General features: G+C 38.6%; 1 protein-coding gene across 3 annotated transcripts in view; it reads right to left on the reverse strand.

Annotated features, from left to right (window-relative positions):
• WWOX (WW domain containing oxidoreductase) overlaps window positions 1–18,057 on the reverse strand; it is a 490,348-nt gene that overhangs the window by 285,986 nt on the left and 186,305 nt on the right. Inside the window, exon 9 of one of the 3 annotated variants that reach the window (XM_051801777.1) lies at window positions 1–11,130. This exon is cut by the window's left edge and continues 6,669 nt beyond it. The exons of the other annotated variants lie outside the window; for them this stretch is intronic. Within the exon in view, the coding sequence (XP_051657737.1) occupies window positions 11,062–11,130 (69 nt within the window). The 3' untranslated portion in view covers window positions 1–11,061. The remainder of the gene's footprint in view (window positions 11,131–18,057) is intronic. 3 annotated transcript variants of the gene reach the window in all.

The following is an 18,057-nucleotide window of genomic DNA, read 5'->3' on the forward strand; positions in this document are numbered from 1 at the left end:
TAAGGTAAACCATAGGACGAGCAGGGTGGGAAGGCATCCTGGATACTGTCATACCTGATGTCACAGTGTCCCCAGCAGCAGGGAGAAGTAATTACAGGAGAAATCCTACACAGTCTCTCCAGCCATCGGGAATGCATGAACAGGTGCCTACAGGTGCCCAGCCTGAGCTGCAAAAGGGAATACTGAACAGGAGAGACAGGAGGTGAGGCTCAGCTCCTGCCCTGAGGACAGGCCACATCTGAAACACCTCCCAGACACCATCACCAAAGAGAGTATTGTGTTTCTGATCCCAGCTCTCCCAAAAGCAAAGGGCCCTGGCTAAAGTCTCCGGCTGTCAAAACTCCCACAGCTCAGGAATGCTAAAATAGCAAAAGCCAGCTTTACTCTTCAGAAACTTTCAAGGTTTCTCCTTTGTACCATGTAGGAGGAACTGGAGACTTGATTTATTTCACTGAAAACGAGCCAGCACGGACAACACTTAAAAGTTTTGCTTCCCATCCCTGATGGTCTGACTGACTGAGGGAAATGGGCCACGGTGATGGATCACCACAGTTGCCAGACCTGCCAACTGGGGGAGGCTCATAGTAATTTGGACACTGGATCCTCTGCTCTGTCCAGTGTAGGTAGAAAAAAGCTGCTGCACTTCAGGATGTTTGGATGAGGTAGACCACTGCCCAAATCAGTAAAGCAACAGGTAACTGCTTTAAAAAATAACCAGCTGCCAGAAGGGCAAGTCGGCCCTGCCACCCCTGCAGCTCTAAAAGGGTTGTCTTAAAAGCTCATGAGATTGATACCAAATACTCAACATAATAATGAACGAAAGTCAACTGGTATGAGACCTAAACTCCTCTAACCCCATGCTTAAAGTGTCCAGGGTACAATTCTGCTATTAACTCTGTCAAGTTGAGCAGGATGATTTTGGCCTGCTCAGAGGGTACTGGATGAGATGGGAACACTGCGGTCAGAGACAGGTCTGACTGGCTGGGCCTCCTCCTCAGCACTGGGTCTGCAGCTCACAGGAGGACCAATGTCCTAGCAAGGACACCTCCCATCTGGCTGCCTTTAGATCTCTCTGATTATTCTCAAAGGAAATATGAGTTGTCAAAAAGAGGTGAGGCCATCGCCTGCTTCCAGGACTATCGATGTCCAGGGGGCACTTCAAGAAGTCCTCCCACTCTGTCTTGTCAACACTGAGCTGGCAACTCACTCAAGGATCAGAAGTTGTAAAGCTGAGGTAAGAACCTCTTTGTATTTCTCTTCCACTTCTGGAAGCAGATCAGAGACTCAGAAACAGCCGGACTAGGACAACATCACCTCAGTGGCAGGTATGATTAACACTGAAGTCAGTGGCAAAGTGGTTTCAGTGGGGAGAGCTTGGAGCTGTTTCTCAGGCTGTTGAGAGAGCAGAGCAACCAGGCACTGCCCATCCTCTGTGCCAGGAGCAGGGAAAAGGGCTGCTGTCCTTGGATATGGGAATTAGAAGTGGCCTGTATACCAAATGCTGACCACAATGGACAGAAGCATTTCTTCTCTCAGGACACAGACATGTGAGATGAGCTTCCCAGAGATGTAACAGCTGGGAAAGGAAATAGATCCCAGGCCTGCATAGAGTGGGAAAGAAATTTTGAATTTGGCCCATGGCAAATTGGTGTGTAACACTACTTTTTCTGATAGCTGTTGTTTGTTAACGTTCACTAAAATTCTTCTGTGAGATTCATCATCAGCTTTGAAATATGTGGAAATCTCAGCATGGTGAGCAGACAGGACCCAGACAGACAGAAAGAAAATTCACAAATTATTTCTCTGTATAAGTAGGAAGCTCCCTCATACTCAGTGTGATTAATTTGAGATGTGCATCACCACAGCCCTCAGAAGAGAAACCTCACAAATCTCCTTTCTCACAAAACAAAGGCTGCTCACTGGAGTGTTCAGGTACTCAGTTACATTCAACACAAGCTAATTCACTTATCTTCAACAAGTGGGCTATTGATTTTTTGCCTGATTTCTAAGCTGCCCGGGGCTTTCTAAACTACAACAATAGCATCCTGCATTTAAAAAAAAAAAAAAAAAAGGGAAGAAAAAAAAAGGAGGAAACTTAGTGGAAAATATCCCTTTGCTCATCAGTAATTAGGGTGACTTCATGTTTGCTTAGTTCTGTCAGTATATTCAGCATAGCCATGGTTTAGCAAACTTTCACAACCCCATTTCACATGGCTCATGCAATTGGGGTAAAAATACTAAGATTTAAAAACAGATTTAAACTCTTGAATCATATCTCCTATTACAATATGAGCATTTGATAATTCAACCTTTTCAATGTTGATATAAGAAAGGTGTGTCATTGCTTTTGCCCCATCAGTACATAGAGAGGTTGAAATGCATATTCACAATTTTGGGATTTAGATACAAATGAACCACAGGAAAAATCATAGGTTTTGAATGTGTTAAATGATCTTTGTTCATTTGCAAGATGAAATATGCTTGTGTGAGTATTTTTTTTACCTTTTGCACCCAAGCCTTAAGGCACATTTAGCCTATGTTTTAGTAAGCTGTTGTCAGTGCAGGTCATGTACTGCTATTATAAAGTCCATAACAGAAAAAGCTTAATTTACAGAATAAAGCTTTAATAAAGACTGGATATTGTATTGCTGAAAACAGATATATAGATAAAACTGAACTAGTAAGCCAATATACTGTAATTAAAGTAATTTTCCTTTAAGCAGGAATAACCTTAACAGTAGATTTTAGTTTTGAGGGATGGGTTCCTACACGGGGGAAACAGAGTCCTAATTTTCCACACCAAACAGGAAATCAAACCCATAATCCTTGTCCTTAAGCACAGTGGACTAACAGATAACTAAACAGAAGTGTCAGGAATCTTCCAAACCAGGTTTTTCTTCATGCTTTCTCACTGAAGGAACACCTTGTTTTCTCCCTTTTGTCTGCTACCTAAACTACAACATTGCTGGAAATATTATACAAATGAGGCCCCACTTAGATCCCTATTATATAGAATATTCTCTCCCCTTGTTTTTTATTTCTAGCTAGATGCTGTCAGTCTCCCAGTTTGGAATCTCACATTCTTTTTGCTTCTAAATTGCAGCTAAGAAAAAAAAAAAACAAAACAAAAAACATTTCTCCTCTTCTCATGTCTTAGCAGAGAGGGATGGTGCTGCATTTTGGTTCACAAAGACGAGGATAGGGACAGCTTTAGAAAGCTCTGACCTGTGAGAGCTCTGCCAGCATCACACAAGGATCCTGCCACTGCAGAAGCCCATACACCATGTGGGCTGATCCCAGCACTGTCCCTCATCCATGTGTTTAGAGGCTTCTGCAGTAGGAAGGGGGATTCAAACAGAACAGGTTTTTCACTTGCCCATGGGATGATGGATTTCTTCCCACCTTGCAAGTTTGTGAGCTCAGATCTGCTTCTATTGCCCCTTAAAATGCACATGTTCCCAATAAAACCCACAAAGTTTAAAGTGTATATTCCCAGCTGTTCCATGGGAGAAGACACACCAGTAATGCTACAGCCAAGCCAGGCTGTAGTTGGAGCAGTGTCTGATCCCCCTCCGTGCTCTGTCAATACCTGAAGGTGGGGGGAGGAATCTGTCAAGTGTGATACAGTTCCAGTAAAGATATCTCCTCTGTTCTCTTTGTCAAACTGACACACACACAGGCATTTCAATCCATACTTCATGGTTAAAATTGATCCTAGTGAGAGGATATGTGGCTTGATCAAACTTCTGCAGGACTGAATCAAACAGCACTGATGACAAAAATACCTGCTGTAAAAAAAGGAGGAAGTTTTTTCTTGTGGTAACAGGGAGTTGGAGTCTTGGTGAGGGACAGACAGGACAAAAAAAAAAAAAGCTCTAACATGGTCAGTTCAACATAACTCTAAAAATACTGAAGTCAGGTAATATACAAAAAAAAATAAAGTATCTCTGTATATAATTGTCACTTTCAAAATAGTGACCTTTAACACAGTGTATTTTCAAGGCCTTTCCTACAGTGTCAGCTGTTCCTTCATAGTTCTGTGCCTGTAGAGGGATGGGAAAGTGTGTCTGTGCACTTGTGTGGGTCTTTTAAGACCTAATGAGCTTTGCTCATTTAGGATAAAGCCTTAAAATAAATAGAGCTGTAAGCACAATAGAGTTTTTGGAGTGGCAATCCAAGATAATTGTGATCAACAGCATTCATCAGAGATAAAAAGGTAAAATTCAATATCATATAGCTACAACTACAGAAGCATTGTATTTAGACTAAATTTAATATAGAAAAATATTATCCCTGTGCAGCCAATACATAATGTTAACTGCATCATAATTTCCCTGTTATAAAGGATCTGACCAGACAATGAGCATGTCATTAGTTTGGCAAACAATATTAAATACAGTGAATATTTCAGAGCCAAGACTGATATGTACCTGCTAGAAAAGAATGAGTTCCCAAAAAAACCTTTTTGGGTATCAGATGACTCCTTTACATTATTGTACATCTGGGTTTTAAAAGAAAAATATAAGAACATATTCTGTAACTAAGGTGGATTCTGAAAACAATTTGAGTAATTGCCATAAGGGAAAACCAGGGTTGCCAATCCAGTTTCAATATTCTTTCTGTCACAAATTTGCTTGCTTCAGCTTCTTCTCCCACTGAACTGCACTTGGCTGTTGTTTGACGGTCATTTTGTATTTTCAAGTCAAAGAAAACAATGAATTTAAATTTTAAAAAAACCAAAATGTTGGTGTAAAAAAGTCATTTCACATTGGTTCCAGACCTAGCATAAGATGTGCTGGTTTGGGCTAAGATCCTGAAAGCAGCATATCATGGCAGCACTACAGCAGGGTGGAGGAACCTCAGGCTGATCCAGGGAAATATTAAGAAGATGGGAGAATATAACAAAGCTTCTGTAACAACCAATAGGACCAAGTGGAAAGCAAACAAAGAAGTAAAACTACATATGATAATTCAGGTAACGTTTAATAATAAATGTGGTACTAATGATAAAAATAACTACCTTGATCTACAGGTATTCTGAGTCTCCCCCCTTTGAAGGTAAGGATGGGATGCTCAACTGCTGCTGCAAATCTGACCTGATGAGAGCACTGGGACTAGTTCACTGTCTCCAAACACCCAGGGCTGATTGCTCAGCAGTGAAAAGCTCCCACTTCCCTTGAGGAGAATCACAGGTTTTTTTCATGTTTTCTTCCTGTAGTCTCACAATTACTATCCTATATCGGTGAGAAAACAGGTGAGCACATTAAATATTTGGTATAAATATAAATGTTATTAAGCGATTTATTATTTGTCCTTCCGTAAGTATGTCTAGATTAAAAATCCTTCAAGGCCCAGTCCTAGAAGTTTCAGTCCATTAATCATCAGCAGGAGCTCTAATGATAGATAGAAAAATGTGAATTATAGGCATATGACTAACCAGTATGGATTTTGGCAAAATAAAAAAACCATAAGATGCTCTTCAATCCATTATTGCCCACAAATGCAGGAAAAAACAATAGAGTGTCAACATTTGCCAACCATATACCACAGAAACTTCCTGTAATACATAGAGAAAAATGACAGTAATTGGAGATTCTAATCTCTATAAATCCACTGAAAAATGCAGTTTTAGTTACAGCATCTACTGTGTGCCCAAAAAGATTTAAAAATGGATAGGAAACAATGACCCTTGAAGGGCTAAAAACATCACACAGAGGTAGTTCAGGTAATCATTTAAGACCATACTGTAAAACTCAATGAGGAACCTCAACACACAGAGTGTATCATTCCAAACACCCTGTCAAGGCAGTCTCAGGCAAGAACGTTTACTCCAGTTACATATGCACGAATCAGGTTTCAACATTAGGCAGGTAAATTGTATGCAAAATTTAGATGAACAGATGATATTTCAATTTTGGAAATCTAGAACAAGGAGTCACTGTTCTCACTCTGCCATTCCCCTTGGGGCAGATGCAAAGCCCAGGCTAAGAAAGTGCTGTTGGAAAAAATGTGCCGTTTAAAACCACGTGTCTCGTTTTCAAAAGCGACTGAGGCAGCTGGAAATGTACATGCCACTAAAATTTGGTAATATTGGGGAACTTAACTTTTAAATTAGGAATTAGGCTCTGAACAAACTTAAGTTTTAGGCATCACTGACTGTATTTTCAAAGGATTTTAGAAATCTGAAAGGGAAGCTGTGGGCCTACTTGTATTTCAAAAGCACGTGTGCAGCGCAGTGGTCGACCTTCCTGGGCTACCTGAATTTTGTTTTGAAAATCATGAGATGCTTCTCTGTAGCTCCAAGTGCCTAAGCCATTTATTTGATAACATAATACCTAATAATTTAGGTATCTCTGCTCTTTCTATTTTCCAAAGAACACCGAAAGCACCATAAGGAAGGCAAAGACTAGCAGATGACTATTTTCTGAGGCTTTTATTGTAGTTGAAGAAACTATCAAATAGACTGTCATAACCCTTCCACCTATGCTAACATGTTATTTGTGCAAGTTTTAGAAAGGGGTTATCAAGTTAATAGCAAGTTTTACAGAACAGCACCAACTTTCCTGGCAGAATGTAAAGCTAAAATTCTAAATTCCCCCATGTCTGAAAGAAAGCCTCCTAACTGGCTCCCTCTGTCTGAACCAGTGTTTGGCTGATGCTGCAAATTTATCTAGCAAAGTGAAACATGGGATGTTTTTTTCTAGCAAAACAACTGAATGACATAGCAAAGCACAGCAGGGCACTTTAACACAGCAGTGTGCTCAAGAGCTGAGATCTGCATAGTTCAAAACTCCTGGTATTAATCTCACCTGTCTCTACTTTTCCACAGAGAAAATAATTTAAACCATCAGTTAATTAAACTCTCATTCTACACCTACCTCCATCTTTTGTTCATTCCAAAGAAAGAACTGGTGCTGGTCACTATTCCAGTTTGCAATTTTCACTACAATTTTTTCATCCAATTCTTATTGGTGTGTTAATGCATCCCTTTGCTTTACACTGAAGTATTTGACACATTTGCATTAAGAAGCCTGTCTAATTAATTGAAGATTCCTATTTACTGCTCCACTTTCCCCTGGTTACACAGATGTCAAGGAAGGGCCTGTACTACAACCTTTGGACTGGCTGAATCCTGGCTGCAGCAAACAGGGAAATAGTAGAACAAAAAGGATGGGATTTGGTTATGTTCAGCTTTAGGTCTCATTTTCCTTTTAGGAATGCTGTCAAAGTGCTGAAAAAGAGCACAGACCTCTTGTCTGATGCTTTTATTCCAATCTAAGGAATAACTAATGTAGCCAACAGCCTGCAAATCTGAGACACAGATTTCTACACTTCCTGCAATCTCCCTCAACTACAGAATGTGTGGTTAAGAATCATTTTTACATGAGAAAATGTATCAAATATTTTGGAAAAGAACAACATAAAAGTCTTTTTTTTTTTTTTCCCCTAGATAAGCATATCACATGGGTAGTGGATATATGGATGTTTGCATACATACATGTACACACATATCTGCCTCACAGGATGGAAAAAGTCTTCCCTTCCAAGAAACATAACAAATACTTAACCAAACACAAGTAAGCAAAAGCTGTGTCAGCATCTCAAATTACTTATGATCTACCAAAAGTGGGAAAAATACTGGGTTTGGTAGAATGGTTTCACACTATAGAAGAGAGATGGGGAAAGGACTATTAAAAACACTCCTGTGAACACACAGACATACCCTCCCCACTCCATCTCACATGGCTGGGGGGAAGGGGACAGGGGTGATGGGATTCATCACACCTGGCTGCCTCCTTCAGGCAAAAGGTTCCCATTTGCATCCAGACAAGTTACAACTGTCCTTTAATTCCTCAATGACTAAACACCCTTGTGTACTAATTCTTAGTGTAATCACAGCAGTAACTACAAAGTGCTATACATTATCAACACTCATTGAGTACAGACCAATGCCAAAAAAACTGAAAGGGTACCTTCCCTACTCCATAACTTCCCTACTCCATAACCACTTGTTTTGCCAGAAATGTATCCACACTAGGACTGTCTAACAGTGCAGCTTCCTAAGCCAAGGGTGACACTTTTCACTCTAGGAGAGAGCTATGGAGACACTGCAAAGTTTGACTTAAATAGTTATTCTACTCTTTTGCACTAAAAAAGCAACTCTAATCTCATACTGCCTGGATACCCTCCTTTCTCTTAAAAAAAAAAAAAAATTATTATTAAAGTTTAGCTGTGCAGTATACCAACAGGTGACATTTCCCAGTGAGGTGAGTGTTGTTTATAGTTCTCTCAAGTCTGACTGATTGCTTGTAGATCTTCCTCAAGATGACTAAATCATGGATCATCTTTGAGCCTACATTGCACAAAAATCAGGCGGATGAAACAAAAGAAACAAAAGATAATTAAGATCACAAGTGGACACCTGGGGGTAAGATTGGGTGGCATTATGAATACATATTTGTGTCTTTTCCTGGGTGATTTTAATTTCGACTTAGCCTTCAGTGAAAGCTAAGGCAGCAGGACAGAATTTAAACTCTGATTATATGTTCCAACTTGCAACACTTTGTCAGACCTCACCAAGGTCTGCTGTGTATGAACAGTACAAAGGTAAAGCACAAGAGTGTCCATCAGTGAGTAGGTTAATCCACTAAACTGAGTCAACTTTCGTGTGACTTGTTTTTTAACCCACAATTCACGGGGTTCCTACGTGGTATCTAATATGTATGAGCCTCTGTACACTACACGGCACTTACAGTGCATTTTAAAAAGCTACCCCTTTTATAAGTTAAAACCTACAATACATTTTTAACCAGTTCTTGAGTATTCTAAAAGGAAATGTTTTCGGTTTCCAAGCCAGAACTGGTCATTTTTTTTTTTTCTACAGAATATGATGTTTGAAAATCAGTTCTTCCTATTATAGATTTCTCCCTCAGCTTGTAGAAAATCCATGATTCCCTAAACATTGGTCTTTGAAAGCACATTGACTAAAATCTTCATGCCTAATTCATGAAGTGTAGTCTGGAGATTAGTGGAGCTGGACATAGACCAGGAATACTTTATCATATTCTAATAAGCAGAGGCTGAAAATTGCATTTCTAAAGCTACAGTATTAAAGGGCACACTGCAAAACATGACCCAAACATAACTCAGTAGTTCTACACTGTCTGTAAAGGCTTTGATATGATAAAGTATGCTGACGAGGGGAATAAACACAACTGGAAATTTCTGTATTTAAGGACAGGGGGGAAAACAGCAAACACTACATGTATACATCAAAGCATATATTGTATATTATAAACTCATAAAACGTGATCCCAATGGAACAACCCTTGTACTGCTATCGATTATTTGAACACACCACGAAACATCATTGCAATAACATAAAATTAGGCTTATGTAGCAAATGTGACAGTAAAAGAGGGAAGTAAAAATAGTCTGCAAGGCCAACGTGATCATTACCATAAAACTCTTAATGACATCTTGCCATACAATACACCAGAAAAATGTGAAGATGAAAATTGCTCGAGGAGAAACATGAATATTTTTTACTCAGGATGCTTGTGTTATTTAAAAGGTAAATTGCTCCCCACTCCTTTTTTTTTTGTTTTGTTTGGTTGTTTTTCTTTTTGTTACAACATAACTAGATTAAAGAAGAAATTATATATGTCAAGGTTTCTCATTCCCCCACAGCAGGATCTGTGAGCAGTAGAAGAACTTACCTGCATGCCTGAAAACTGGTAAAGTTTCCTGTCCCTGTGCCTTTTCCCTGTTTTTTTCCACATCTTAAAAGCTCTACAGAAGTCGAGCCCTATCTACAGGCTAAGCACTGTCTCTAGATTTGGTACTCCTGGTCCCAGGAGATTTATAAATTATGTAGAATCCATATATTTCTAACCTGGAGAAATGGTGCCACGTTCTGTAACACGTGGCTGCTCATTACACAGGTAATGGGATTGGGCAAAGTACAAAAAATAGCTCATATATTACCTATAAGTCAAAAATAAGACCTATAAACTGAGAAAGCACTAAAATTATCAGTACATATGTTCACAGCAGTCATCTGTGGTCGTGGTACACAGAAAACTTGAACAGGGGGGATGTCATATCAGGAAAAAAAAACAAAGGAAAAGAACAAAGGATGATTTGGTCAGAGCTGCAAGACTTGGAATGAGTGAAAACCATCAGTCACAGTGACCAACAGACCCTGGCAGTATAAACAAGGTGAAAATGATAGTCAATAAAATCACAATTAGGTACACTGAGTGTCAGCGTTCCTGTGTGCTCACAATCAAGGAAATCAATAACTAACACTGAAAATTCTCCAACTATTTGCTTTCAGTTCATACTTTCCATTTATTTTTTTAATTTGGCTTCCCCAGTTGATCCCACAAAAGGTATCTTTAATAAAAAGCAGTTCCCACACTGGCGATGGTGCAAGAGGAACCAAGTGCAAGGTGGGGAGGCCTACAGGTTACTATTGTAATTAAAGTGGAGGGAATAAAACCAGCAGGTTTACAAATAAGTTAAGAGATTGGACACTGTTCTTCACACCCAGACAATTCAGAGAAAGGAAATGTATAAGCCAGCAACTTTTACTGCTCCATAGCTCCTTGCCACAGAAGAGTCCTTAGTGCTAGAATTAATGTACCTGCTAAAAAGTTAGAAGGGGCAAGTCTCATGACAAAAACCAACAGAAATTCACAGTAAAGACAACAACTGTTGCTACTTCCAGGAAACCATCTCTCTTCTGGCTCCCTGCAGGCAGAATACCATGTCTTTCTGAGGACTTTCCAAACATGCACGTACCCAAAGGAATTCAAGCATCTCTGCAGTGTGCCAGGAATGTGCACAACTGCACCGGGTAATTTATTGAAAAACGACCCTTTTAATAATTCTTCAATATTACCTCTGGGAATTTTCAAATACACCTACACACTGCTCACAGTGATGATTTAGTCAGAGGAACAGTCTGCCAACAAGCACAAGCTTTCTTACCCTATCTTGTAAATTTACTGGTTCCATTCCTTTAGTGAGACAGAGCACAAACTTCTTTAGGTCTCCTCACACCAAACATCCATCATTCAGAGGCAGACCAAAGGACTCCTCTCCAAGTGCACAAAGGTTGAAGTGCTGAAAATGAAGGGACCCTTAATTACCAAAGAAGTGAAAAATGGAAGCTGCTTTAACACTTCTTGAGGTATTTTTATTAGCAGTGAGTGCACCACCCACCTATAAAAAAAAATGGTTCATATATTTTGGAAATAGTAATTTCTAGACAGGAATTGTATCTTATTTAAGATAATGCATGTAAATGCACATATAAGACATCTTGAGTGGCTCCTGACAGCAGTGAGTTCCTCTATTTTAGAACATTTTACACTTGTATAGGAAAGGCTTTGGCAGAAGTTTGTAACACAGCATAGACCAAGAAGTGCCTGTCTTTTGCATAAATGTAAAATCCTTCATCTTACGCTATATATACACAAGATATCACTCATGATATATGCCCTTCTCTATCTGTGACATTTTCCTTATGTTGTTTTCCATATATAATAGGTACAAATCACACAATATATGAAAAGAAAAAATAGCATTTTGCCTGATCAGTGTCTGTTTACAGTAATCAGAGAGAAAAAGAGAATGACTCTTGTAATGACATTTTATAGCTTGTTTCCAATCAATGAGACAGTTATTTTGAAGATTCACATAAGTTTAAAATCAATTATGAAAGGAAAGGAAAATGAAAAAAGGTGAATGTTACTGGTTTGATATTTGTTCATTTGAGAGTTGTATTTTTTCCATCTTGCCAGACTCCTGTAAGTGATGCAGTATGGGTTGAGGTCTGCAGTAAATGCTTTTACAGAATTATTCCATCCTCAGGCATCTGGTAACATGAGTATATTTTTTCTAAAACACATCTACCATGTTTTCTGTGAATACTAGATGTTAAGGATATTATTTTTAATATAATATGTATTATATTACTGTGAAATACAGCTCTTGCCACAAGTAACTTTTCTCCTTTTATTTTATGGTCCTGAAAAGTGTATCACTTAAAGATTTAGCATACACAAATAAAAAACAGGAAAGTATTGAAAGAGATGAAAACTGAAACTCAAACCAAGAAAAACCTTATTTCCTCACATTTTTGTAGATAGATTTGTCCCACAAACCAACATCTCCATTGACACAGACCCAACAGCAGCGAAGTAGCTCCATCATTAAAGCACAACTAACAACATGGGGAGTATAGTTATCATTCCTATGAAAAGAAGCTGGTCCTTGGTCTGCCACTACATATTAAATTTTAACAGTATCCCTGACAATCCACATAGATTTAGATCAATGTGATACCAAAATCCTTTTCTTCTCTAATAATTCTTCCATTTCACATTCAACTGAGGAGTTAAAACAAATCCAACCGCGCTCTGTTCATCATGAATTAATAGCACAATTTTGATTCAAGTTTATAACTATTTTGTGTCCCCCCCAAAATAATGACGTATTTTACAGATGGAAAAAATAAGTAACACCCCAGCAAATTCTGCTTTAACAAAATGCATGCTGAAGTCTTAAGGATCACCATCAAGGAAGGGAGAAATGCAAATTAATGGATCAAATGACAATGCCTTAATTTGTCAGTATGCTTAGTAATAAACCCAGAAAAATACAAATGAGAGAATAAAACCTCTGTATCTCTTTTAAACTCTTTCCTTTGAGTGCTGTGTCTGAGCCCTCTACCTTAAGATACTCTCCACATTCACAGGTGGGAGAACCTTCACTTGCAATGAAAATTACCCTGAACTCCATGGCTATGGAAGTTGTTGTTTACTAAAAATATGAAATACCAAAATACCCACAATGCAGCTTTAAGTTATGGCAAAAATCAGAGTCATAAAACTTCATCTGTTCACAGACATTTGAACACATTGTTTATGCTCAGGCTTCTTCCTCTGCACGATTCTTTGCAACCCCAGAGATAGATTGTGATAGAAAATTTCTGGCAGTTTAGTCTCCTGATACATGTGTTTTCACTAAATTCTCTCCATATGCCTCTTAAAGGAACATATGATCTATAATTCTAGCCTGAAAGGAAACATTTCTGTATTTTACTATGAAAATTTATATCACATTAACAACACAAACATGCAATATTTCTTTCTTTCTTGATTCCTTTTTGTACGACTTCTCATAATATTTTAGCTGCTTTGTCATTAACTACTAAAATGCTAGAAAAAGGACCATGCAATGGAGCAACATGGATGAAGTAGAATTTATCCTATAATGTGCAAATGCATTCCTGGCAGAATTTCCAGCGTGAACTAAGACCTCAAAGGACTTTTTCAACAATGTCAAAAGAGCACTTGTGTGGAGAAGACACACAGCACCTCCCTGTTTGGTGATGAGACACTAACCAGCTTTAGTTCTGATAAGATGCTTTACCTGAGGTATTCAATTACATCCATACCAGACTGTGCTGAAGGAATATTTAAAGTCTGCTTTGCCCTTGACTCTTGATTCTGCATGTCAAAAACACTTAACTCAAACCCCTTTGGATTACCAATACTGCATTAAGTTCATTGACTCCTGTACCAGATTATCTAGGACCAGATGAACTGATATCACATACAGAGATATTGATGCTGGTTTATTATTAGACAGAACCAGCACAGCTTTATAAACGTTTTAATTTGGGGGGGAGGGGGAGGTGAGGTGGGTTGAGAGAGAATAAACAGCTCTCTCACACAACCTGCAGTCAAATATTTCATGGAATCCTCCCTTGAAAGTACTGTGAAAATTCAGAAATTTAGTGAAATAGAAAGACCCCCAAGAAAATGCTCTTATTTGAGAATTTCTGGTGTATGAAGCCACAGAACTGTCCACACTAATCTACAGCTCCCCTTGCTGGGTCAGCTGCTGAACTGCATTCAAGCAGTGGCAAACAAATAATACATGTGAGACATTTAGACTCACAAAATGGGCATCACACCCACGTGCTGTCTGTGCACAAGCAGCCTCTGTGCTGTACATGTTGCTCAGGGATGGAGCTTCACCAGGGCAAGACAAACTCCAGACCACTCTTCAGTGCTGCCACTGAAGAGACAGATTGGCCAAAAAAACAAGAACATGCACCCATTTCCCTCTGCCTTCTAAGCTTCCACAGACTTCCTTGATTCTCACAGGCAATCCTCACTTCTCTTCCTTATTCTTCCCCCTCTGGAAGTGATCACTGAATAGACTGTTATTCAAAATGCTGATGAATGAGACTCAAAATCTGGCAACAGCTTTACTCAAAAGCATAACCAGTCCTGGCTCTCTTACTAGAAATGCCACAGCATATTTTGTTCAGGTCACCTGCAAAGAGCATTTTGGGCTCTTTCATAGAGCTATGAACTGCTACTGTTTGCCAACTCTGCAGGCTTTTTTACTTTAATAAAACTTAAGTATCTCACTAAATCTGAAAATTTTTTTGCAAAGTACATTAGACTTGTCATCAGTTCTTCAGATACACCCAGAAAATCACTTTGCATGGTTTTTTTTTCATGAAATGTCTTTATAGTTTTCACAGGAAAGAGTAAAGTACACTCTATATCTCAGTGAACTGATCTCTAATGCAACACCAACTGTTCAGACAAATGATTCAACTCAATTTCTCACCCCAAACACACTGTAATCAGTTGGCATCATCCAACAAAGTCTGGATGGAACTTCATCCACATAAATACTTTCTTTTTCCTTGACCTCTTAGGTCGCAATCTGCATTTTCAGGTAATTCAGAGTATCTCTTATACTTTTGCCTGGACAAAGTAGTTATTTTGACATGACTATGGTGATACAACAGATAATAATATGGTTGGAGTGGAAGTGGCTTTGACACAAACATGAGATTATCCCTCATATTGGTTTATGTATAAACACAGACATAGGTGTACAATGCAAATTGCTGCAGAAGTTTCAGGAAAAAAAAGTCCTATCCAGGGAAAATAAGGCAATCATACCTTCTAAGGACCATTTTTATCTGAATTTAGCGAAAATTTGGAGGCATGATACATTTTTTCTGGTTAAAACCAGAGCATACGAAGTGTAATTGTGATTATTTGTTTGGATAAGAAGTATATTTGTTTGGATAAGAAGTATATTTGTTTCGCCTCAGTGACTTTGCATTCCTGTCATTAAAACAATCGTTACAACTGACTTAAAAGAAGTAATATAAAAGCAAAAAGAAAGCAAGCATGTGCAAGTCACAAAATACACAAATAAGAATTATGAATCTATTTTTCATATGCCTCTGACACCCTTTTGACTATGTATTGACCATTTGTGGTCACTTTTGCTCAGACTAAACCAATCAATAAATTGCTCATCCAAAATGTAAAACTGAATTTTTTCACTCTTATAAAACTGATAATTCACAAGAAGATGAGAAGAAGATTATACTGCTATAAACTCACAGTATGGATATCCACAAAACGGTGAGACCAAATTACACTGAAACAATAAATACTACTGCTACTAGAAAATGAAATATTTTTTTAAATGTTTTGATAGTCAAAGGTAAACTTGACATATTTGTCAATTTTCAAAAGAGTCTGGAGTGATTGGATTCAGGGGTCAGTCACTTTAAGGTCATTGTGAGATCAGAGATTTTACTTTCAAATTAAGCACAAGAAAAGTAATAACACAAAAAAAAAAAAAAAAAAAAAAAAAAGAAAGAAAAGTGACTACTTGGTACAGGGATTTGTGAAGTTTGTGTGAAACAAATTCCACTTACCAGACATAATTTTCCTGACAAATAATCTTGATAGGTAAAGGTAAAGCACACAGACAATTTACTGCTATTACAAAGTTCTTCAAACTGAGTGCCAACACTCATCCTCTTCAAAATAAACCAGGGAGCACTAGGTCTCATGTTGCGAAGTATCTACAATTACAGAACGCTTTCCAAAATGCTAACAATAAATCTAAACCAAAAATCAATACTATTAATTTGTGAGATGGATGCTAAAAAAATCAAAGCTGCCACCGTTCAAGAGCGTTAAAGCATAAACACAATGGAAATCATAAATGTGTTTTAAAACTCAATTTAAGAATATGAAGTTTTTCTAATCTAAATTTAAGACCTTTGTTGCTTATTTATTTTTATGAAAAAGGATACAAGCATGTTAACAGACCTTTTCCCAGCCACAGAAACCGTTGGCATCATGCCCAAGGAATACAATAGCCACATGTTCGCAAGCTTTAATTATCCAATTAATGCAGTGTCGTTTTAGCAATTAGTTCAGATGACCATATGTAACTTTTTTACAAATAGTTCGTTATTTCTATGACCAGAATGCCAAATGTACCACGATGTGTTTTTTATTAAATGCCCAACTTGAATAGGAGAAGGACTTCCAGAATTACCCGTGTTTAACACACTGTTGACTTTTGTTGTTAGACTGTGCCTAAAATTGTTTCAGTTCCTTAAGTTTGGCTGATTTTTTGAAACTTTGGCTGATTTTTGCAGCCTTGTTCTTTTGAACTCGCAGTCCAAACTTCTGCTATCTCCTGTAATGGTGAAACAACACAGAGTCCTTACAGAGAAATGAAGTCAATTAAGGAGAAATAAAGACCTGTGTGTCTTTCTGTATGGATACCTTCATCTAAATGAATCGTAAAACAATAGAAATTCAAGGTATTTATGCACCACTTGCTTTTCCCTTTCCCTTCTTTAACAATTACCTGTACACTAATGATTATAATTTGAGTTTTATACAGAGAAAATAACATCTGCTTTTCTGCCGAGAAATACTGTGACAGAAAATAGTTTTCTCTGAATGTGTTTAATGCTTAATACCGTGGTGTCCAGATAGTAAAGTATTTTGTATTAATTTCAAGCAGGCATTCTGCTTTCATCTTCAGCTTTCTATTGTATTCCATTGTACTGAACTCAGGAATGAAGTCTAAGCAGAAGAAGAGGTCTAAGCAGAGCTGTTAAAAACCAGCTTGGTTCAATTTTGGTAGTTTCTCCGAACAAAAATTTAAAACCCAACCCGCTCTAACATATGAGTGGGCACTGCAAAACCTCCATCCCCACGTTTCCTACAGAGCTCTACCAACTCACTCCTTGCATTAGTCACCGTGCCATGGCTGTGGGAAGGATGAGGGATTGGCACCTCCAGGTTTCGCAGCCGCACAACGACACAACCCCGGCGCGCTCTGCGCTCCTGTCCCGCGGTGCCAGGGCACTGCCAGGTCAGCTCCACCAGGGCAATGAGCCGAGGCAAAGCCAGGGCACCGTGTCCCTTCATCGACCCGCAGCAGGGCTGCAGGAGACAGGGGTAGGATCCCACCAGCACGGAGGAACCTGGAGAGACACCACGTCTCCTTCCTGTAAAGCCATTACTCTTATCGAACACGGGCGAGCTCAGCAGCCCCAATTCTCATACTTAGTGTTATCTCCTGCTTTACAGCTCAAGTTACACTCTGGGAAGAAATGAAATCAGGGATGTAGATTACATTGCAGTCTCCTTTTTTGAAGCATGTGGCATTGGTCATGGGTGGAGGGAAGAAACTGGAACCCGTGCGGAAATCAGCTTCCCTAGGAAGTTTAGGTTCAACGTGGAAAAGCTTTTATTCCCTATATAAGGAGTATTCCCATATTCCTTTTCCTTGTAGGTGCTGTATACACCCACTGATTTAGTATTCGGTCCCAAATACAACTCCTAGTTGCTCTGAAACAATAACAATATAAAAATACCAACAAGAACAGAGACTGGCAGAACCGATTCCCGAGTTCAGTACAATGGAATACTGAAGATATACAATAGAAAGCTGAAGATGAAAGCAGAATGCCTGCTTGAAATTAATACAAAATACTTTACTATCTGGACACCACAGTATTAAGCATTAAACAAATTCAGAGAAAACTATTTTCTGTCACAGTATTTCTCGGCAGAAAAGCAGATGTTATTTTCTCTGTATAAAACTCAAATTATAATCATTAGTGTACAGGTAATTGTTAAAGAAGGGAAAGGGAAAAGCAATTGGTGCATAAATACCTTGAATTTCTATTGT

Source organism: Manacus candei, unplaced genomic scaffold, assembly GCF_025592945.1.
Source record: "Manacus candei isolate 608988 ecotype Guabito, Panama unplaced genomic scaffold, ASM2559294v1 h1tg000053l, whole genome shotgun sequence".
Classification (NCBI taxonomy): domain Eukaryota; kingdom Metazoa; phylum Chordata; class Aves; order Passeriformes; family Pipridae; genus Manacus; species Manacus candei.